General features: G+C 45.8%; 1 protein-coding gene across 5 annotated transcripts in view; it reads right to left on the bottom strand.

Annotated features, from left to right (window-relative positions):
• Nucleotides 1–11,538, bottom strand: part of dapp1 (dual adaptor of phosphotyrosine and 3-phosphoinositides) — a 37,772-nt gene extending 26,234 nt beyond the window's left edge. For 3 of the 5 annotated variants that reach the window (XM_086126878.1, XM_086126879.1, XM_086126881.1), the window contains exons 1-3: nucleotides 11,403–11,538; nucleotides 7,554–7,676; nucleotides 5,422–5,555 (exon numbers count right to left, since the gene is read on the bottom strand). In XM_086126878.1, the coding sequence (XP_085983004.1) occupies nucleotides 5,422–5,555; nucleotides 7,554–7,676; nucleotides 11,403–11,479 (334 nt within the window). In that variant the 5' untranslated portion in view covers nucleotides 11,480–11,538. Of the gene's footprint in view, nucleotides 1–5,421; nucleotides 5,556–7,553; nucleotides 7,677–11,402 lie in introns of those variants that run through there. The other 2 variants (XM_086126884.1, XM_086126883.1) reach the window with 2 other exon arrangements.
• Nucleotides 11,539–23,630: the final 12,092 nt, after the last annotated feature.

Genomic DNA, 23,630 nt, shown 5'->3' with positions numbered 1-23,630 from the left:
ACATCCAAAAGCGCCAAGGACACAGTTTCAAAAGAATTTAGCACAGCTGAACATGGAACATGGACAGAGGGGTCAGATGCGGTATTTGAGACCGGAGTCCTAGCAGTAGAGACCTTATCAATGAAAAACTGAAGGAATCTGTTGCACATCTCGGGTGAAGAATCCGAGCAAGAGGCAGAGGGGGTTTGAGTACAGAATCTATCGTTTTAAATAGTGCGCGTGGGTTGTGACGGTTAGCTTGAATAAGGTCCGACAGATATGCTCTTTTGGCCTCTTTTACTGTGAGCTGGTAGTTACGCCAGCAGTCTTTCCAAATTTGATAAGAGACATGCAATTTGTCATTTTTCCACTTGCGTCCGGCTTTGCGACACCCCTGCCTAGCTGCGCGGGTAATGTCGTTAAACCATGGCTCGGGTTTAGGTTTTGGGAGCACAGTTTTTGAAGGAGCCACCAAATCCAGGATGGCACGGCATGATGAGTTGAACCAAGAGGTGAGTTCCTCTGTGTTAGACGAGGGTACGCAAAGGTTATTAAAGGCATCAGAGAAACGACTAGCAGTGTGAGGGTTAAAAATTCGGCGTTTAAAACTAGGAGCGGCAGATTTCACAGCAGCATGCGATAAGACTACGTCAAATAAAACTGCCATGTGATCAGAAATCCCATTTTCAAGGACTTCCAGATTTGACACCGGTAGACCATAAGCAAGGACAAGGTCTAAAATATGACCTTGTTCATGTGTCGGGCTGGTCACATACTGCACGAAATTAAAAGAGTCGATAAGTCTTAAGAAGTCCTTTGCTAGCGTTTTTTTCCGGACAGCACACATGGATATTAAAATCCCCCATTAGGAGGATATGATCATATCTCAGCCTGATTTCCGCAAGAAAGGTTGAAAAGGCGCTTTAAAAGTCTTTGTTGTATTTAGGAGGACGGTAAATGACAGCACAGAGCACCGGGAAAACACGACCGACTTCAAAGAAGGTTGCTTCAAAGCTGGTGGCCGATGTGGTGAATGTGCACCGTTTACATTTAAAATTGTTCTTAAAGATGCTCACCGTTCCTCCACCACGGCCTGATGTCCTCGGGGTATCGAGGAAACCACAGTCAGGTGGCAACAATTCAAGCAAAGCCTTGTACTCACCAGTACCTGCCCAAGTCTCCGTCAGACACAGGAAATCCAAGTCATTGGAAAGGAAATACTCCCTCAGAATATGGGTCTTCTTCGTCAGCGACCGGGCGTTTAACAATGCGATCCTTGTGGGAGTAGCAACGGGAGGGATTGCCTCTTCCGATCGCCGAGCCCGGGGGAATTCCCTCAAAAGCTTTCGCTGGATTCCTCCCCGAGAAAGGCGTGGGGGGTAGAAATGCCGTGGCGCGATGGGAGAGCCAACGACTGTTAGCAAGCACGAGGCGACGGGGTCGAGGGCACACCACGCCGGAGCGATCGAAGTGTGTCTCAGATCCCGTTTTAGCTTCACGAGCTGACCGCTACGTTTGCCGCGGCGCTTCTGTGAAGGGGGCGAGCGAACGCGGAAGAGATTAGCCGGCAGGTTAGCCAAGAATGGAGGTAGCGTCTTTTCACCACCGTCTTGCCAAAACGCGGCCGAATCTCCGACGTGTTGTTGAATCAATAACAACGATCGGCGATCATAAACCAACCGAGACGCTGTTAGGGAGGTAACAAGCATTGCGAAAAGTAAAAAAACCCGAAATGGCAGGAGCGTCGCCGAACACACTGGTGCACAAGCGGCCATCTTGGGCAGGAAAGAGAAAGAGGCCGCATTTAGAAGTGGAGATCGGGCACTGTACAAACACGCCCGAAACCAATTGACAAAGGAAATGAACATCGCTAAGAGAAGCTATGCAGAGAGGCTGAAAAACCTGCTAACGACTCTGCATCTGTATGGAATGGCCTGAAAGCAATCACTAACTATAGAATGCCATCCCCCCAAACTGAACAATAAGGGTCTTGCTGATAAACTAAACATGTTTTTCTGCCGATTTGAAAAGGACACCCCCATTTCCCAGACACACCCACCTCTACCAGAAACAACTCTATCAACCCCCCCCCCCCACCCACTTTTTCTCCACTACAGATCCACGAACAGGACGTGAGACGGCTCTTCAAGCAGCAAAAGATCAAGAAAGCTGCGGGGCCCGACAAAGTGTCCCCCTCCTGCCTGAAAGTCTGCGCTGACCAGCTGGCTCCGGTCTTCACACAAATCTTCAACAGATCCCTGGAGCTGTGTGAGGTCCCATCCCGCTTCAAACAGTCTACCATCATCCCAGTTCCCAAGAAATCGGCAACATCGGAACTGAACGACTATAGGCCTGTCGCCCTGACGTCTGTGGTCATGAAGTCCTTTGAACGCCTTGTGCTGAACCACCTAAAGAAAGTCACCGGACCCCTGCTGGACCCTCTTCAGTTTGCCTACCGGGCAAACAGGTCTGTGGAGGACACAGTCAACATAGGTCTGCACTACATTCACGAGCACCTCGACAGCACAGGGACCTACGCAAGGATCCTGTTTGTGGATTTCAGCTCTGCGTTCAACACCATCATCCCGGAACTCCTCACGCCCAAACTTCTTCACCTTGGTGTGTCCCCTACGATCTGCCAGTGGATCCTCAGCTTCCTGACGGGACGGACACAACAGGTGAGACTGGGAGCAACAACATCATCAACACGCACCACCAGCACTGGAGCCCCACAGGGATGTGTCCTCTCTCCACTGCTCTTCTCCCTCTACACAAACGATTGCACCTCAACAAGTCCAGCTGTCAAACTCATAAAGTTTGACAGCTGGACGAGTCTGCGTACCGACAACAAGTTTAGCAGCTGGAGCAGCCGACGCAACCTCGGGCTGAACACGCTCAAGACTGTAGAGATGATCGTGGACTTCAGGAAACATCCTTCTCCACAGTTGCCCCTCACACTATCCAACTGCCCTGTGTCAACCGTCGAGACCTTCAAGTTCCTGGGACTCACAGTCTCCCAGGACATGAAGTGGGAAGTCAACACCATCTCCATCCTGAAAAGGGCCCAGCAGAGGATGTACTTCCTGAGGCTGCTGAGGAAGCATGGCCTGCCACAGGAGGTGCTACATCAGTTCTACACGGCAGTCATCGAATCAATCCTGTGTTCTTCCATCACGGTTTGGTTTGGGGCTGCCACAAAAAAGGACAAAATCCGACTTCAATGGACAGTTAGGACGACGGAAAAAATCATTGGCACCGCCCTACCCACTCTTGAGGACTTGCACACTGCAAGAATCAAGACAAGGGCACGGAAAATCCTCCTGGATCCCCCGCACCCTGCCCACCACCTTTTCCAGCTACTCCCCTCAGGCAGGCGCTACAGATCCATGCGCACCAAATCCAGCAGACACTTAAACAGCTTCTTCCCTCTAGCCATTAACTCCCTAAACAGTCACTGACGTAGTCACTCTTCTTGTACTACAAATACTGCTACTGGTCACTCTAAAATGGTTCAATGATTTTCTGCACCAACTGTACAAACTGTCATAGTATTGTATTCTACCACTGATCACTTTAGCTCTGCTTGATACTTGCACATTGTCTCACAGTCGTCACTGGGTGGTACCACCGCACTACGGTTCACTTACATTACGAAATGTCCTTCCATACCTATTTGTCAGGTCCTTGTTTACGATGATACTAATGCAGCGTGTTATACCGGAGACAAATTCCTTGTGTGTTCTACATACTTGGCCAATAAAGATGATTCTGATTCTGATGACATGTACAAATGTTTGTTTTCCTCACACACTGTCCATCCTTGTTTTCTTCCAGTTAAAAAACAAACATATTGATACAAAGCTGTACACATTTGAAAAACACTTGAGATCTGACACCATAATATCAGTTTTAGTTGAATTATTCTTTTTGCGGTCGTATTACCTGATGATACAAAAAGTTAATTTAAAACCATGTTTGCATGTTTCAGCTGCTGTGAGGCCTAACCGCCTAACATCTGGGGCCACAGACCAGGAAATCAATGCCATAATCAAAAGATAGCTTCATCTGGCTCTTGATCGGGATGGTGATAGGAAGGAGAGGATGAGAAGAAAAGAGGCCATAGAGAACACAACAATTTGATGGATCGAAAAAATGCCATTCAAGAGCAAGCTGCATCCCAGTTTGGACTCTGTTCAATAAAGAAAAGTGCGGTTTTCCAGTGTATGTACAGATACATTGTCATGATTCGGTTTGGGACCAACAGGTGGCACTGTAGGGCTCTCCCTGCAGCTGCACACATGTTGGTCGTTATGTTATTCGTAATATAAAAAGACTCCTGCCCGACCACTCATTGTCAGGTCATTGTTGCTGTTTGTTGGCTGCTGTCATGTTTGTTTCAGTCATGTTTCGGTTCCTGTTATGTTTTAGCTTCGGTCATGGTTTTTGTTTGATACTTTGGACTTTGTTTGTTGTTAGGACTTTGTTTATTTTGGATTTAGTTTTCTATGTTTTATCAATGCAATCTTTCAAGTACACCCTGCTCCTCCCTCTTGCCTGCTTTTTGGTGTCCACCACCACCTTGCATCGTGACATATATGTGAGGTTCAAAAATTATGACAATAAACATATTTTTAGTGCAGTTGTTTATGGGGCTTTTTTCTATTACATGTGGGTCAAATATAGCTCATAAATGAAGTGGCGTAGTTAAGGTTGAATTAAGGCTGATATCAGGAACCGGTTCTTGCCCAGCATAGGGCCGGAGTAGGCCCAGATATTGTTTTGCAATTTGACTCAGATATGGGCCTGATGCGGCTTAAGTTAAAATTATGGTAAACTCAATTGAAATAGAAAGAGTACGAAAATAAATTTATTGGATCCGTAATGGATGCAAAGCTATGTTGGAACATCAAAAGGAAAATATCAAAAACCATAGGGATCCTCTACAAAACCAAGGATGTGCTGAATGAGAGGTCAAACAGAAAGTTGTAACTACAACATATGCAAATATGGCACGCATAAGGGTTAATGCGTGCGCATTTGTGTACATGACTAGGTTTATATGTAGACTCTTTTCCTTATCTTCTCAAATTAAGATACAGTCTACCAAATGAATGATCTATCAGTATATTACTATCAAACAAGTTAAAACTCACAAATAACAAGGGTTAGGACTAGATACGCTTATAACTTCTTCCTACTTCTTTTGAACATGTAATTTGTGCTGAATGATGACTATTTTTTTTGCTTCCCTTTACCTCCTGCCAAATTTTTTATTTTCTGTTTATATGTTCAATAAACAAATAAAAAAATGATGTGGCATACAGCTAGCTACTCTCTGTTCTTAATGTCAAACTAATGTCAGATTTTTAAACCTTTAAAACGTTTTATTTGGTAAGTCTTCATACTATCGTGTAGTAACTGTCGTGGATGTGCTTGTTGTACCTGTTTCGCTGCCCACCAGAGGCTGATTGGCGAAGTGATTAATGAAGTCCCGAAGGTTTGAAAATGTGTTAAATCCAAACACATAGCCATTGTCTTTGCGTGTCACGTGAAAATGCTTGACTGAATCCTTTGCCCTGTAGATTGGATTGGAAACATCATATTAATTCATCTGAATTGTCACAAAACGAATCCGATACAAACTGCTTTTCATAAGTTACTTTTTAGTTTCAGCATTGGAAAAAAGTAATCTTTTTTTAAAGCTTTCTGAATGCTGTCGATCTGTCTTGTTTGACATGTCTCCTCAACATTGTCAGGGATGGTATCTGTGGATTAGTCCATAATTAATCCTTCTTCAGAGGGATGTTTGCCAAATGTAGGGGAATAACAATCCTCAACCAGCCACGGAAAATCTGTGCAAGATTACTGGAGGGAATACACCAGCCATTCGTTGAACATTAGATATGGTGGGTAAAATGTGGTTTTCGTTCAGGCTGTGTAAACTACACTCAGGATGTAACAACAACGCTCATTGCCACCATTTCATTGATGTCATGTTACAATATTAAAACAGTACATCTTCGTCCCCCCCCCCCCCCAAAAAAACAGCTACTTGTTGTCTGCTTCAGCCAAACTACGTAGACCATGATGCTTTGCGCGCCCCAGGCAATAGGAACACACCCTGCACACGTATACACAGAAATTCAAAATGGTGGAGAGCGGCAAATTTACTGTCATTTAGCCAATTGAAATTGCAAATGCCGACAAAACATGCCCTGGAGGACATTCTGGGTCGTACTTTAGACAATACAGACACCGTGAACTACAAGCAGAGCTGGATTTTTTTGGGGTAAAAAAAACCTCTGTCATCATGTTCTCTGAAGTGGGGGAGGCGTCATGCAGGGAAGTAGCCTCTTCTGTCTTCAACAAAGACATATCTGTGCATCCCAACTACCTCAGTGCCCAGTGACAGGGTATTGTAAACAGAAGGGGTTATTGTAAATGCCAAGAGGTCTCTTCTCCTCTTGTAATGTTGAAATGGTAGATGAGTGTTTACACTTGATATTTTAATTTAGGTTTATCTTGCTCCGTTATTTGAGTTGACTTATTTGCGAGATTGTTCCAGCAGACTTATTTTGTATTTGCTCTGCACGTTTATATTTATGCGCCATCCAGTTGTGTTTGAACCGACTTGAACTTGTTTCGCAAGTGACTTGATGTTCCCAATAGATTTACAGTCGAACGTTTCACCGAAAAAGGAACATCTGTTTAAGGCAGCAATTACCGGTTGGTGTCTTGTTCCTGTCTTAACTTGAATTTTGCTCTTTTGAATTACCAATTTCTGTAGCCATGATTAAAAAAAAAAAAGCCAATTAAATGATTGGTCAAGCATGATTCTTTGTCACTGCTTTTTTTCTGTACAAAAACACATATTTTTCCCCCATATTATCAGCTTTTTTTTAAAGCATACAATGACTTTAGACAGTATTGTGACCTTGTTTTTTGTTGTTTTTGTGTGTGTGTGTTTTTTTTTTATATTAGCGCGCACTTCCCCACAATATAGTGATATCGCATCGAGAGGTTCATATCATGCTAATTTGCGTATCATTACATCCCGCGATTATATCCTGGCCTATCCAAAGGCATTCAGAGACATCAATGTTGGACTCCACTAAGTCTGACCTTGGTCTTCTCATTATAGACAAGATCACTGTGTGCAGCCAAGGTTCAGGGGAGTGGGCCAATGGCTTCAGTGAAGCGTGAGCTTCAGCATTACTCGGGTGGTTATGAGCTGAAATGTGCTTCCTCAACAAGGTGGCTAGAGGAAGATATAGGGGAAGTGTTTATGCATCGACAACCAAGAGGAGGCCTGATAGCACACAAGGCACATGCTAGACTATATTTTACAGCTAGCTCAAGTTTTCCTAGGTGGAGATGGAGGGCATTGCCAGAGGTTTGAGGCTTCCCGAATAAGACTGCAGGTCCCTTGGACCTTGGGCAAGCGAAATAACTTAAATGAGGGATGGCAATCTTTTTAAGTATAATTGTGCCCTTTCAAGGATACACAAAAGCGAAGTTTGCCTGTTTGTCTTTATGTAATTGTACAAATTATACAAACAAAAAAAAACCCTGACCTGACAGACAAAGCAAAACGGCCTGGCCCCTCATTGCTGTTTCTCAGGAGGTAAGTCCCATCACTTCCATTAGACAAGAGGAGAGCTTCAGCAGCATGGCGGGACAGATCATAGTGGTACCATCTACAATAAAAAGATAAGTTAGAGGTCCATGAAGCGATATGACAGGTTGTACACAAGGCTCAAAAATAAAATGTTTCTTTTGCGTTGCAGTTTTGCTAATGAATTATAGTACTTCATTTGAGGAGCTGGTTCCTAATTTTGAGGCACTTTTTTTAAATCACCAAAGACTTGAAGCAAGCGTTTTATTGAACAATAAAAATATGATGCTATATCAAATGAACAGTTGGTTTTCTTTTTTACTATACCAACAGTTTTTATTTCTCTAAATCATTGTTTGGAGGAGAAAACTGTATTTTCTTGTCTAGAAACATTTTCAGTGGGTCAATTACAAAGACAAATACAACACTTCTATTTAAACATTGTGCTTCTGAATAGGTTTCATTATGTTTTAGTAAAGCTCCATTGATTTAAAAAAATGTAATTATGCACTATTATTGTAATTATGCACTACTATTATGTAATTCTGAGGACATTTGTTCTGTAGACCTCAGTGGTACCTCTAGTTACGAACGTCTCTTCATACGAAATTTTCAAGTTACGAAATGCCTCAACTGGAAAATATTGCCTCTTGTTACGAATGAAATCTCAAAATACGAAAGGTAAAAATACGGTATGAGTTGCTCCTCGCAGCTCCGAGTTTCCTGAACGCAGCATACTTGTAGCTGCTCTGCCATTGGCTATTACCGCGCATCTTCCTGGCATCCCATTGGCTTATGAGGGACCTCAACCGTATGTGTCTATGTGTGAAGACAGATCGATGTGTCTATGCAGCATCCTCGTCATTCGCCTCTTGGGCCATGAGGCGTTCCGATAGTTTTACGTAAATGTGAATCACCCAGAAAAAGTGTTCACCAGTCGGGCGATAGCTCACGATGCTGATGGTTGCCTTGGACATTTTCAAAGGATTGTTAAAAGCCGACAAGTAAACGTCCTTGGATCAGTTCTTGACAAAACGCCTGGCAAAAACCACCTTTGAGAGAGAAGATTAACTAAAGAGGGCGAAAAACGATGATGACGCAGTTAAAAGTGAAATGACCATCACTTTTATTGTTGACTCTATTGAGTACATACGCTTCTTGGCAAAAAGTTAATTTAAAACCATGTTTGTATGTTTCAGCTGCTGTCAGGCCAAACCGCCTAACATCTGGGGCCAAAGACTAGGAAATCGATGGCTTCATCTGGCTCCCGATCGGGATGATGACAGGAAGGAGAGGATGAGAAGAAAAGGACATGGAGAGCACAACAATTTGATGAATGGAAAAATGCGGTTCAAGAGCAAGCTGCATCCCAGTTTGGACTCTTGTTAAATAAAGAAAAGTGCAGTGTTCCAGTTTATGTGCAGTTATATGTGAGGTTCACAAATTATGAAAATAAACAACTTTTTATAACAGTTGTTTTTGAGGCTTTTTTAGTGTGGGTCAAATAAGAAAAGTATAAATACTGTTTACATATTTTAAACATGCTGGTACCTGTGATGTTTCTTGTTTGAAATAACATTAATGATCACACAGACAACGACATGTAACTGGTCTTTTTTCAACTGCTGGTCGTTTCAGATCTTGACCAACAGAGGGTGCTAAGATACTGTGGAACAGCTGTGAAATCCCAGTTCATATTTAACTGTATGCAAACATTGCCTTGACGTAAAAACACAAAAAATCCCGAGGGAGGGGGCAAAACCTACTTTGCCGTTTTTTCCAATCAACTGCGAAAAATGAGGTTTTACTGAATGTACAGTATATATTATCCAGTAAATCTATCGAGTAAAGTTCAGCAAAACTTTGCTTTTTACTTTGATTTGTTCTTGCTTCATAATGATGGTCAATGTTTGGCTTGTTTGTGAATTTTATTTCATGAAATTCTGACTCGATACTATGATAAAGAATGAAAGAAGCATGCACGGCCACCGCTTCACTGAGCCACCCAGGTGAAAATTTTCTGTATGCACCCCTGGATGACTTACGCTTGTGCTGGCTCTGGAAATAACTTCATTCACCATACTGAAGAGTATGGTGAATATTACTTGACAGTCGTTGTAAATACTTTATTTTTTAAGACATCTAGAAAAGCTCGCTATCAAACCAAATTAGTAATAGTAATGGTAGTTACCGAGATGTCGTACCCATGGGGGATGTAGCTGTCGCAGCGCAAAAATTGGGGGGTGTTGGAGCACCATATAAACAAGTGTCATATATATATATATATATATATATATATGTATATTCACACACACACACACACACACACACACACACACACACACACAGTATATTGAAGGGATTTTCATTCATTCACAGTATAGGCTTCCATATTGCTGTATTGTGGTTTTTCATACAGTCACAAAATACTTGCTGTTGTGTCAGTGCTGCTTTTCATGGTTATAGATGATTCGTGTGACGGTTTGGAATGTGTGACCGCAAATAATGATGTTTTGCTGAGTGTAAATGAGAGACTGTTTGCATTTGGGTGTGATTGAGGAAGAGGTGGGTGCCAAGGTGCCATGAGCAAGGGGGGACCCCGGCCGGACCCCTGGACTGGAGATCACAATCGACACTTAAAAGGGCCTCCATAGCAGGACAACCACTTCCAACAACAAAAGAAGGCCAAAGGTGGAAGACCATATCCACATCAAATGAAGATTCACAATAGAATGACAATTCACACCAAATCTGACAGATTCAGTTGACAACACCCGAACTGTCCTCTCAGACCATTTGCCCATGCCTGAAAACACACACACACACACACACACACACACACACACACACACACACACACACACACACACACACACACACACAAGAGAGGCACATTCTTTTTGGGGAATTTGTATGAAAGGTGGGTCAAGGGAACGGCGTCTTTGCCACTCTGCCTCGCTACCCTCGTGGTTCAGAGAAGTTGATGACCCAGAGCTCTGTTTAGATTCGAACAAACACACAAACACATACACGCCATGATGAGCAACAGCCTGAGACGGAGGCATGCAACACACTTTTGCAGTCTGTTAACTATTGTAGCTCACACGTACCATTTTAAAGTGCTTCCCTCGACCCTCTAGATTCCTATTATTAGCCCGTGCACTCGGTGAATTGTACACACAACAAACTCTGAAAGAGAATAATGATAACGATAAAAGATATAGTGCAAAACAGCTCTGATCACAAGCTGCAATTGCAGACTGCTGAGCGTTAACAACTTCCAGGGATGCGGGTCACGCTCTACCGTAAGTTAAAGATTTACAGTACCTGCTTTATTTTATTTTATTTTATTTTTTTAAATACTTTTTGTGAAAATGAGACTGATAGGATGATTAGGGTCCAGTGTACATTAACACAAAAACTATATTACTAACAAGCACAAAGACACACAAATGGTTGGGTTTTTTTTTTACTCCTCTACATCCTTCGAGATCGACTTAGGACCAGTCTGCGATCTACCGGTCAATCTTGATCAATGTAATGGGCACCCCTGGGTCAAATAGTGAGGAGATTACGCCTTAAAAAAAAAAAAATATATATATATATATATATATACATACACATGTACATATGCTGTGCAGGCCAATAAAAATACATTTAGCATTGTAACAACCATTTCAAGCAGACCATCCAGTGAGCGAACATTTTGACAAAAGAAAATGTCAGTGTCACTGACTTCGAAGAGGTTAGGAGCCAATTATGCTTTTGTGTGATGGCTGGAGTGTAAAACGATCCCAGGCAGTCTTACCCTAAATCTACAAGCTCATCATGCAGATCCTCAGCAGACGCTTGAACGAAAAAACTCATCTTGCCAAGAGGATCCATTCACTGCAACAATTGTTGGCTCATTGCCTCCTATTTGAAACAAGGAGTAAGGCAGAAGTGAAAGCGGACAGAGAGGCACGCCTAACAGGAAATACATTTTCAGTCTTGAGTCTACCCAGATATGAAACAAAACAACATTCGGCAAGCCTCCTCGCTGCCCATCTTCAAAACCCTCCTCAAAACTCACTTGTATTCTTTGGCATTCGACTCAGCATGACTTAGATTTGTTCTTGGTTTTACTGCTTGGTGCTTTCTGCCGCCTTTATTACCGATTTGTCTTACTGTTTATTGTGCATGTTAAATTGCTCCTTGTACAGCACTTTGTATGCAGCGATGACTGTTTGAAAGTGCTCTATAAATACTGTTGACTTGAATTGACTTGAAAACAGCTCAATGTGTCCATCTATTCACAGCATGCAGACCTTGACTGAACTCATTTGCTGGACATTTCCCTCCAGCCTGATGAAGGAGAATCATTCTTGGATTTGTGCAGAAACTGGACAAGGCGGCACAGTAATCCCTCGTTTATCACCGTTAATGGGGACCAAAAAAAAAATTATATATATATATATATATATGCGCAGCTGGATAGCTCAGTTGGTAAGGCATCGGTTTGGCATACGGGAGACGGTGGTTCGAATCCCGCTTGGGGCAAAAAATGAGCACATAACACCATCCAGTGTGGGTCCTTGGGCAAGATCCTTCACGCTAATGCCTACCTCATACAATGATGAGAGACAATAAAATGAATGACATGCTGGCTCAGACGTCGCCCGGCCAAACAAGGTCTGCGTCAGGTGCTGGGGAACCAGAGCACCTTGATGAAAAATGGCTACTGGAACAAAGCGGAGATGGGCGAGATGCGATAACATGGCTCTGTTGGAATGCTACTACTCAAGCAACCCTAGTCAGAGGGGTTACCGTACTTTCACGACTATAAGGCACCATTAAAAGTCTAAATTTTTCTCCAAAATGGACAGGACGCCTTATGATGCGGAGCGTCTTGTCTATGCGCTGAGTTCCAAAACCTGACTGACAGCCGACACGCTGTTTATATAGAGAAAAGGCGGAAGTGACTGTGGACAGGCATGCGGCAAAGAAGTCGGCCAATCAGTGAAGGGTGGGCGTGTATATATACATATATGGAGAGAAAGAGAGAGAAAAGGCAGACGTGAGTGACAGGCATGCGGGGAAGAAGTCCGCCAATGAGTGAAGGGTGGGCGTGTAAGTGGACGCTAAAGGGACGCTACAAGCAGGTACCAACACCTGTATAGAGTGTGGCTATGTGCATTGTTGCAAAACAACTTCGGTTTTGGTTTCTAAGAACCCCCGAAAATAAATTCTACAAAGAGACACGCCTACGAAGCTCAGTTCAAACTTCAAGCCATCGGTTATGCTTTTGGCATGCGTGCCCATCTCACAGCAGCGGTGAAAAACCAAGTCAAGCAAATGTACTCTGAGCTTGCCGTTATTCCCGGAGGCTTGACTAAAGAACTCCAACGGCTAGACATCGGCATCAACCGGGCGTTCAAAGTAAAGTTGCGAACGGCATGGGAACAATGAATGATCAATGGCAAACACAACTTTACAAAGAGTGAGAGGCAGCGCCGGGCGAGTTACGCCACAATTTGCGAATGGATTGTGGCTGCTTGGACGAACGTGTCTGCTTGCACTGTTGTTCGAGTTTTTGGCAAAGCCGGCATCATTTCTGTGGAGCCACATGGCAATGAAAGTGACTGACAACGAGAGGGAACACGGCGTTTTTGATGGATTACCGGTACTTGCACAATTGTTCAATTCTGATACAGAGGATGAGGACTTTGATGGATTTCTGGGTGATGATTGATCGAAAGACGTGAGTACATTGTACGATGGCTAAATAAAATACAACGGAACTCAGTTTTCCGTTGCCTTTTTAAAAACTTGTTTTTAGCTTGTATCTGTATGTCTTGGCATGCTACCGTATGCTACAAGCTAACGTGTGTTTAGCATGCGCGCATGCATGCCGTATGTTTAAGCTGGCGTATGTTTTACCACTTTAAAATTGCGCCCAATAATACAGTGCGTTTTGTCTATGTGTAAAATACAGAAATAGCACCCATTAATGAGACTGCGCCCAACCATACGGTGCGTCGAATGGTCGTGAAAATACGGTACATGCAGAGAATGTGGGCTAAATGGTTACTTCGAAACCCACAGTCACGGTTGACCACGAAACAACTAGTAACTCATTGTTCCAACATCCACAAACGGCAACTGCTGTCACAACTTGAGATTGATGAGGTACAACGCAGGTTCCATGGTGAAGGGCCCCAGGCTGCCAGATCAGAGGAGGAGGTCATACCAGATATTGGGAGGCAAGCCCCAATGAATGCAGATGATGAGATTGGGAGGCCAGCCCCAATGAATGAAATGCTGAGCGAGGCAGGAACTGACCTGAAAGCTAAGATCATGGCGAGAATGAAAGCTGGGCAACCTAGAAACCGATTACAACGGCTATGTGAAGTACCACCTGAAAGTCTCATGGAAAGTGTGAATGCAGCACTGAGGGCGATCCCTACCGTAACGATCACGGAAACCAATGAGCTGATATACGCTTCAGCATCAGTGATCCTAGAGATGCTTGGCTATAAGAGCAACCATGGAAGCCATGAGATACGTTACCCACCATGGAAAAGACGGGTGGAGGCTAAGATCAAGGCGGCTCGGAAAGATGTGAGTCAATTGACGGAGGCCCAGAGAGGTGTGATGAAAAGGCCGATACCCGAGAGGTACATCCAGATGACCATACCTGAAGCACTCAAAACTGGCAAACAAAGGCTCCAAGCCTTGTCCAGCCGCCTAAAGCGGTACACGAAAGAGAATGAGGCCAGACGAATAAACAGGCTGTTCGCAACACAACCTGCGAAAGTGTACGCTCAGTGGCAGGGTCCTAACAACAGAGCTGACCCACCAAGACTGGAAACTGAAAGGTACTGGAAAGGCATATGGGAGAAGGAGGTTGCACATAACAGCAGTGCACAATGGCTGGTGACCCTGAGAGAGGAGCACAGCAACCTCCCTGAACAGAACCCAGTTACCATAACAGTGGCAGACATACAGGAAAGAGTCTCAGATATGAAGAACTGGACAGCACCAGGCCCGGACATGGTCCACACCTACTGGCTAAAGAAACTCACACCACTCCATGAGCGCCTAGCAGCACAAATGAACCAGCTGCTGAGGGATGGGACTCACCCAGGATCGCTAACCGAAGGGCGAACGATCCTGATCATGAAGGATCCCTCAAAGGGTGCAGTCCCATCCAACTATCGGCCAATAACCTGTCTCTCCACAACATGGAAGCTCATGTCAGGCATCATTGCGGCTAAGATAAGTGGACACATGGATCAATACATGAGCGAAGCACAGAAAGGCATTGGTAGAGATACCAGAGGAGCCAAACATCAGCTCCTGGTTGACAGAACAGTCGCACAAGACTGCAGGTCCCGACGTACCAACCTGTGCACAGCCTGGATTGATTACAAGAAAGCCTATGACTCGATGCCACATACATGGATCACTGAATGCTTGGAGTTGTATAAGGTGAACAGGACCCTAAGAGCCTTCGTTGCGAACTCGATGAGGATGTGGAAAACCACACTCGAAGCCAATGGCAAGCCACTTACCCAAGTGTCCATCAAATGTGGCATATTCCAAGGTGATGCACTCTCCCCACTGCTGTTCTGCATAGGACTGAACCTCCTAAGCCAAGTAATCACCAAGACAGGCTATGGATACCGCCTCAGAAATGGAGCTACAATCAGTCACCTCCTCTACATGGATGACATAAAGCTGTATGCTAAGAGCGAAAGGGACATAGACTCCCTGATCCACACAACCAGGATCTACGGCAGCGACATCGGGATGTCATTCGGGCTTGAGAAATGTAGTCGGATGGTGACTAAGAGAGGAAAGGTAGTCTGCACTGAAGGGGTCTCACTCCCTGAAGGAACAATAGCAGACATTGAGGACAGCTACAAGTACCTCGGTATACCACAAGCCAATGGCAACCTCGAACTGGCAACAAGGAAAGCGGCTATGGCCAAATACCTCCAGCGAGTGAGGCAAGTCCTAAGAAGCCAGCTCAATGGCAAGAATAAGACCCGGGCAATAAACAGCTATGCCCTGCCAGTGATCAGATACCCTGCAGGAATAATAAGGTGGCCAAAGGAAGAGATTCAGACCACGGACGTTAAGACCCGAAAGCTCCTAACCATGCACGGAGGGTTCCATCCCAAATCCAGCATCCTGAGACTGTACGCAAGCCGAAAGGAAGGAGGCCGGGGACTAGTGAGTGTGAGAGCCACTGTCCAGGATGAAACATCCAAGCTCCATGAATACATCAAGGAGAAGGCTCCAATGGATGACGTACTCAGAGAATGTCTCAGACAATCGGGAACAGAAGATGAGGCGCTGGAAGAGGGACCATCATGGGAGGACAAGCCCCTACACGGGATGTACCACCGGACCATAACTGAAGTCGCCGATCTCAAGAAGTCCTTTCAGTGGCTAGAGAGGGCTGTCCTTGAGGCCAGCCCTCTCTAGGGACGGACACCACCCGAGGGGGGGGTGAGACGAGGATTTTTTTAAAAATATATATAAACCCAGGTGAACCATACTTTGATATTGTTGCGAGGGCTGCCTTGTTAGCACTGTCTCTTTAAAAGTAATGCGAGATAAAAGCACGCAGGTCAGAAGAAGGTTATAGCTTATGCAAGGGGTGCTGAGAAGAATGATCTGAATTATACTAGCATGAAGCTTGAACTCCACTGAAGTGGGCAATTACTGAAAAGTTTAGAAATTATCTGCTCGGGTCTAGGTTCACATTCATCACAGATAATAACTCTCTGTGTCACTTACAGACTGCCTAATTAGGAGCAATTCAACAGCACTGGGTGGCTCAGTTAGCAATATTTGATTTTGATGTGAAGTATCGTCCTGGCAGATGTAATACTGTAGCTGATGCCCTTTCTCGTCGACCGGTGAATGATGAGCCAGAACCGACCAGTGAAGATGCAGAGTTTGACGGTAGTGTCGCAATATGCAGCTTACTGAGGACAGGGACGGTTTTAGAACCAGAGTTTGTTTCGGCGGGAGTTGATCTCTGTATGATCACGCAGCTGCAGGCATCGAAGGCCAATGAGACAGTAAATGATGAAGCTGTTCAAGATAATACCCCCACGCTGCCTGGATATTCTCAGGAAGTACTTCAAGGATTTCAGGCTGCTGACCCGACTCTCAAAGTGGTGCGAGGCCTTTGGAGCCATCAGAGAAAACCATCTTATTGAGAAAGAATCGGCCTTTCAAAACCAGTAAGCGCTCTGCTAAAGCAGTGGCCACATCTCAGAGAGAGAGATGGACTCTTGTACTGAGTGATTAACAATGTTCACCTGGGAGAATGCTACCAGTTGTTACTACACGCTTGTCTCAAAGACAACGTTCTCAGAAGTGTCCATGACCAGATGGGACATCAGGGTATAGAGCGAACATTAGGTCTGCTGAGGCCAAGGTGTTTCTAGGGAGGTATGGATGAAGAAGTTGAGCAGTGGATAAAGAAGTGCCAAAGATGTGTTCTGACCAAAATGCCACAGCCAAAGATTCGGGCCCCTCAAACTCCATTTTTGGCGACTTGGCCACTTGAGGTTGTTGCTGTGGATTTCACGACACTGGAACGTGCAACAGATGGGCATGAAAGTGTGCTCGTGGTAACAGCTGTATTGACGAAATTCAGTCAGGCATTTGCTGTTCGAGATCAAAAGGCAGATACTACTAAGAAAGGCATCCTGAGAGAGTGATTTCTCAAGTATGGTGTGCCAGAACGCCTGCACTCGGACCAAGGCCGGAATTTTGAAAGTGCTGTCGTGGCTGAGTTGTGCAAGCTCTATGGAGTTAAGAAGACCCGAACCACACCCCATCACCCCCAAGGCAACCCGCAGTGTGAAAGGTTCGACCAAACCCTACATGATCTTCTACATACGCTTCCCTCTGAAAAGAAACGCCACTGGCCGGAATACCTGTCAGAGTTGGTCTATGCATATAATGTGACTCAACAACGGGACATTCACCTCATTACTTGTTGTTTGGTGTCCATCCTCGCCTTCCAGTGGATGACTTGCTTGGCCAGGAGCAACAAGTCAAGGATGATACAGTCGACTGGCTTGCGGTACACCAGGAACAACTCAGAGATGCACATGCCAGGGCAAGAGAGATGACTGAGAGCAAAGCGGCTGAGAGAATAGCCCAGCAACAGGAGAAAGTCTACTGTCCACTTGTTGATGTGGATGAGCTTGTGTACCTACAGTACGTTTCAGGCCTCTCGGAAGAAATAAGATAGAGGATGTATGGGCCTTGACCATGTACAAGGTTGTGCTTGACGTCTAAACCCTAGATGGAGGACTGACAAAGAGAGTGCGTCGGTCCAACCTCTGTCCATGTGTGGGACCAGCGCTGGAACAGAGAAGTTCTCGCCAAGCACCTGTTAAGGAACCTGTCCCAGCTCCACCATGAGAAAGTGAGGCGGATGAACAACTGTCTCCTTCAACCAAACAGCACCCTGGTTACCCCGACCCTCAGACAACTTAAATCAAAAGGCCGTCAACTTGAAGGATTTTACAGAAAAACTGGACTCACTATTCATAAAGAAATGCACAGTACCCACTTCCTCCATTACAAGGACTCAATATCCAAAGCCAAATCAATCTACTACTCTGGTTTAATCAGTTCCAATGAAGGTAACCCCAGATCACTCTTTTCACTCATTTCTAAATTCACTAAACCTGCTGACACTCTTCCCTCACATCTGTATTCCACCGATTTCTGTAATACTCTGGCCTCATTTTTTACATCCAAAATCCAACTTATCCACCAGCAACTCACCCCCTCATCTGCTCCCAACCCTCCTTCTCCATTCTCCCCGGTTCCTACCCACCTGCTCTCTGCATTCACCTCCCCATCTGTCCACCAAATCTCCATCTTAATTCAGAAGTCCAAAACCTCCACTTGTCAACTTGACCCTCTCCCGACTGTTCTAGTCAAAACTTCTATCCCGGCCCTCTCCCCTCTCATCACGAACATTATTATTATACAAACTTCCCTCTCTACTGGCATTGTACCCTGCCATCTCAAAACTGCTGCTGTCACTCCCATACTGAAGAAAGCTGGCTCTGATCCCTCGGACCTGAACAACTTCCGTCCCATATCAAACTTCTCCTTCATTTCCAAACTTCTAGAAAAAACAAACAGTGGCTGCTCAACTTCACACCCATCTCTCCTCTAATAACCTCTACAAACAATTTCAATTTGGCTTCCGTCCCCTCCATAGTACCGAAACTGCCCTCCTCAAATTATCCAATGACCTTCTTCTCTCTGTTGACTCCGGTTCACTCGCCATCCTCCTCCTGCTTGACCTCGGTGCAGCCTTTGACACCATATCTCACTCCATCCTCCTCGACAGACTCTCCTCCATTGGGATCACCAGCACCCCCCTCTCCTGGTTCCGCTCCTATCTTTGTGACCGCACCCAGTTTATCCAGCTCAAATGTTTTAGATCTCAGCCCTTTACCCTCACTTCAGGTGTTTCTCAGGGTTCTGTCCTTGGCCCCTTGCTGTTTCTAATTTATCTTCTCCCCCTTGGTAATATCTTCAGGAAACATCACATTAACTTTCACTGCTACGCGGATGACACCCAGCTCTACATCTCTACCAAACCAAATACCATACTTCCACCATCCTCCCTAACCAACTGTCTGCAGGACTTAAAATCTTGGTTCACCTCAAACTTCCTCAAACTGAATAGCAATAAAACTGAACTCCTCCTCATTGTTACCAAATCCACCCTAAACAAAATAAACAATTTCTCCACTCCCTTTGACAGCTCCTCCATCTCCCCCTCCCCTCAGGTCAAGAGTCTGATCCGATCCGATCCTGGGCAGTCGGCCCCCGTCAGGGACTTGCCCCCCCTCCCGGGTCCCACACCCGGCACGAGTCCCGTTGGTGTCTCGCAAGGTTCCCCGCCAACAATTCCTTCCCACACCTCTTGCAAGCCACCCTTCTCCCTCCGCGACCCCCCTCCCCATTTGCTCTTCGTCCTCCCCCAGCCCCCCCACCACGCGCCACGCCCGCTCCCTCCCTTCTCCCTCCTCCCCTCTCCACCTCATTCTCTCTGTCCACTCTTTCACACCCTCTCACGTGTCTGGCATAGTTTACTTTCGTCACCCACCTTTCACACCCTCCGCACTGTCTCCTTTCTCCCTTCTCCTCATACGCTCCTCCCGTGCAACTCCTTTCGTGACTTATTTTATTCCCTTTCGACCCAAACGTCCTCCCATATTTCCCACACTCAAACTTCACCTGTTCATTGTTTCTGCGGAGCATCCGCTTTTCGTGCATGGTTAGACCAGCTCTACTCCTGCACACTTTTCCGCACCCCTCGTACCTACATACCAACCCATCATTCACCCTCCTAGCATTCCTCTCCAGTTTTTCCTCGTTCCTTCCCACCTCATATCTGTGACCTTTCTGATTTTCCCATTTATACAGGTGATCCATACGCTCACTCACTCTCCACTTTCTGACGCTCGTTAATCTCCCCACCTCAGTCCAGTCCATTCCTGCGTTCCTCATTACTCTCTTCCAGTACAACACCGTCTTCCTTTTACTTTCCATCATCTTCCCTCTACCGTTCACGCAACATCCACAACGCTGGTTTACTCACTCTCGGATACGCCTTTCGCAAATCTAGCAGTCTTGCACATGGCCAGTCATCATCATTTATTTCCTTCACCCCTTCCTGATTAACTCTCCTCTTACAATCTTCTACATCCTCCTGTATTCGGACCATCATTTGCGTCACATCAGCTGTGGACATCCCTTTCCTAAAGCCCGCTTGATTTTCGTCAAGGAGCCACAGGTGTTCGGCCCACCAACTCAATCACTTCGCTAACACTCTTCCTAACACTCTGCTGCACATACTCAGCAGGCACACTCCTCTGTAGTTATTTCTATCGTTCCTATCCCCCTTCTTGTGTAACAGTACCATCAGTCCCACTTTTACGCTTCCATCCCACTGATCCGCTCTATGCTCAAACATCTTCCTCACTATCTTAATCACTCTTTCTATCACTTCCTCACACGCACTCCGTATATATCCGATTCTCACCCCATCTTCTCCTGGTGCCGACTCTCGTATCTCACTCATAGCCTCCATTATTTCCTCCCTCTCAGGCACCTCATTCACTTATTTGCTTCGCTCGCTCTTCTGTCTTCCCTTGGATCTACAGCTCCTTGAACCGCCTCCTCGATCACTGTCGGTTCTTCCTTGTACCTCTCCCTCGACACGCTTTCAAAATGCTCCTTAAACTCATTTGCTGTCACTGTCGTGCTCCGAGCAGCCGGTTTATCTCTTTCCTAACTTTCTCAAACATTTGTACATTTCGCCGAGACTCCCTCTAGAACACGCTTCCTGACATTCCTCAATCACCCCTTCCCACCAGTCTCTTTCCAATCTTCTCAGCAACTTATTCAATTTCTTCCGCATTTCCTTCACTTCCGCCTTTAGTCTGGTGAGCTCTTCTTCCATCTCCCCCACTCCTCTCCCTCCTCCCCTCACTCTCAACCTTCTTCTCGCATTCAGTGTCTCCATTCTCTTGTTCCTTCTGTCTACCCTCTCCCATATCCTCTTCTATCTCCTCCTCTCTCCCTACCGTCCATGGGTTAGATTTCTCTTTTCTCTCCCTTCCACATACTGTACCTCCACTGCTGTCTCCACCATTATGTTTGCCAACTCTGTCCACCCACTCTCCTTTACCAGTCCTTCCTTACTCAACTCCTCCAGTTTCTTTCTTGTCTTCTTCTCATATTCTCTTTTCTTCTCCTCTTTCAACATCTCCCACTTCGCTTGCACTACTCTCCTCTGGTTCCTCTCTTCTGTTCTCCATCTCTTCCACTTCCCATTCACCTTCATGCACACTGGCCTATGTACTCACTCATCGTCCACATCCTCTTCACCATGCGGTGCCTCTCATTCCCTTTCACCAGAAATCCATCCAACTTATACCATTTTAAGTTTTGCTTCCGGGGTGAGAGGACGCTGGCGTGTATGTCGCCGCTTCTCACTCCAAACTTTTCAAGGCTCATATATTCCTTCTGATTTTTCTTTTGCCCTTCTGTTTTGGACGGTGGGCACTGTGATTGATGTAACGAATCATTGCTTCACCCAACCAATCAAACCCCAATTCGTGACTTAGTCCACGGGCTAACGCCGGTAGCTTGAACTTACCAGCTGTCACCGCACCGGCTTTTTTCCCTCATCATGGGGCGCCACAACTTCGCCGCCTTTGGATTATTCCTGATACTCCTGACGTTCTGCCATCATCCAGTGACAGGACTGCTCCACTATTCTGTCGCGGAACTTCTCCGGATCCAGAGGATTGCACCGGAGCCTCCGCCGCTGGAGCTACACCATCATCCTGACATCGCTCGTCTGCCTCGACGTCGCTACATTCATCGCGGGTTGCGTAGACATGTTGAGTATAAAAACCCTGGCTCAATCAACTCGACCTGGTCCACTTCTCGACGTCCTCCCAGAAACTGCGGCCGCAACACCAACTCCCATGCAGTAGCCCGCCTGGCTAGGTCGGCTAACAGCACTGCCGCTGTCAACTTTGGACTGCTGAACATCCGCTCACTCACGAACAAGGGACACCTCATCCAAGACGTCCTCGCCGAACGTAAACTTGACTTCCTCGTTTTAACAGAAACCTGGCAACAAACAAACGACTTCGCTGCGCTGAATGACTCCACTCCTCCCGGCTTTGTTTACATTTGCCGTCCCCGTGGCAACGGTCGTGGAGGAGGCCTCGCGGTAATCCACCGCGAGAAGTGGAAAGTCTTGCCTGTCTCCGTCCCTGCATCAAGGTCTTTTGAATGCCTGGTGTTTAAACTCCTTGGACCCCCGCCAACCATAATTTCCACAGTTTATCGCCCCCCGAAGCCACATAGCGATTTTATCAATGAATTTTCCAGCTTAATCACACACTTATCCACTCTCTCGCCAAATTTAATTTTGCTGGGAGATTTCAATATTCACATGGACAACCCCGACCTGCCACTCACCAGAGACTTCACATCCTACCTGGAGAGCCTCACGATACACTGTCTTATTGACTTCCCCACCCACATCAAAGGCCACACATTGGACTTGGTTTGCTGCTCTGGCCTCTCCCCCTCCAAGCCCACTGCTGATGTTTTTCCTGAAACCGATCATTTCCTCCTCACTTTTAACACCGTACTCTGTCTCTCTACAATCAAAACATCCCGCCTCATTTCTTTGCGTAATACCAAAAATATCAACATTGACACCTTCTGCTCCATTATCGACCGTTCCCCGCCCCCAGATGCCCTTTCAAACCCGGATGATCTCACCGCTCACTACAATGCCTGCCTCACAAATATTCTAAATTCTCTCGCCCCCCTGAAGACCAGGACTGCTTCATTCTCTACATCTGCCCCCTGGTTTACACCCGCTCTTAGGTCATTGAAATCAAAAAAACGCCAACTTGAGCGACTCGATAAGAAAACCGGTCTCACCATCCATAAGGACATGTATACTACCCATATCACTAAATACAAGGACCGAATTGCACAAACCAAATCCAGCTACTACTCCGGCCTCATCCTCTCCAACGAAGGAAATTCAAGAACTCTCTTCTCCGTCATGAACAAAATCCTCCGGCCACCAAATTCTCTCCCCCTCCACCTGTACTACACAGCAACCTGCAACTCCATAATGGAGCACTTCAATCACAAAATCCTTAAGATCCATCACCACCTCCATCAAAACCTGCCTGCTCCCTCCCCATCTGAACCTTCTTCTCCTTGTCATTTCTTCTCCAGTTTTGTTCCACCCACAACTGCTGAATTATCCAACCTCATACTCAAATCCAAGCCCACCACTTGCCAGCTAGATCGCCTCCCTTGTTAAATCCTGCCTTCCTTCCCTGCTTCCTCTCATATATCACATATCATTAGACTTGAGCGCCGCCTTTGACACAATCTCTCACCCTATCCTCCTCAATAGACTCTCCTCCATTGGTCTCTCCCACACTTCCCT

This window comes from Hippocampus guttulatus, chromosome 13 (genome assembly GCF_054856545.1).
Source record: "Hippocampus guttulatus isolate MCC_2025c chromosome 13, RoL_Hgut_1.0, whole genome shotgun sequence".
Taxonomy (NCBI): domain Eukaryota; kingdom Metazoa; phylum Chordata; class Actinopteri; order Syngnathiformes; family Syngnathidae; genus Hippocampus; species Hippocampus guttulatus.
The sequence above is the reverse complement of the archived record's forward strand: the minus strand, read 5'-3'. Positions and strand labels throughout refer to the sequence as shown.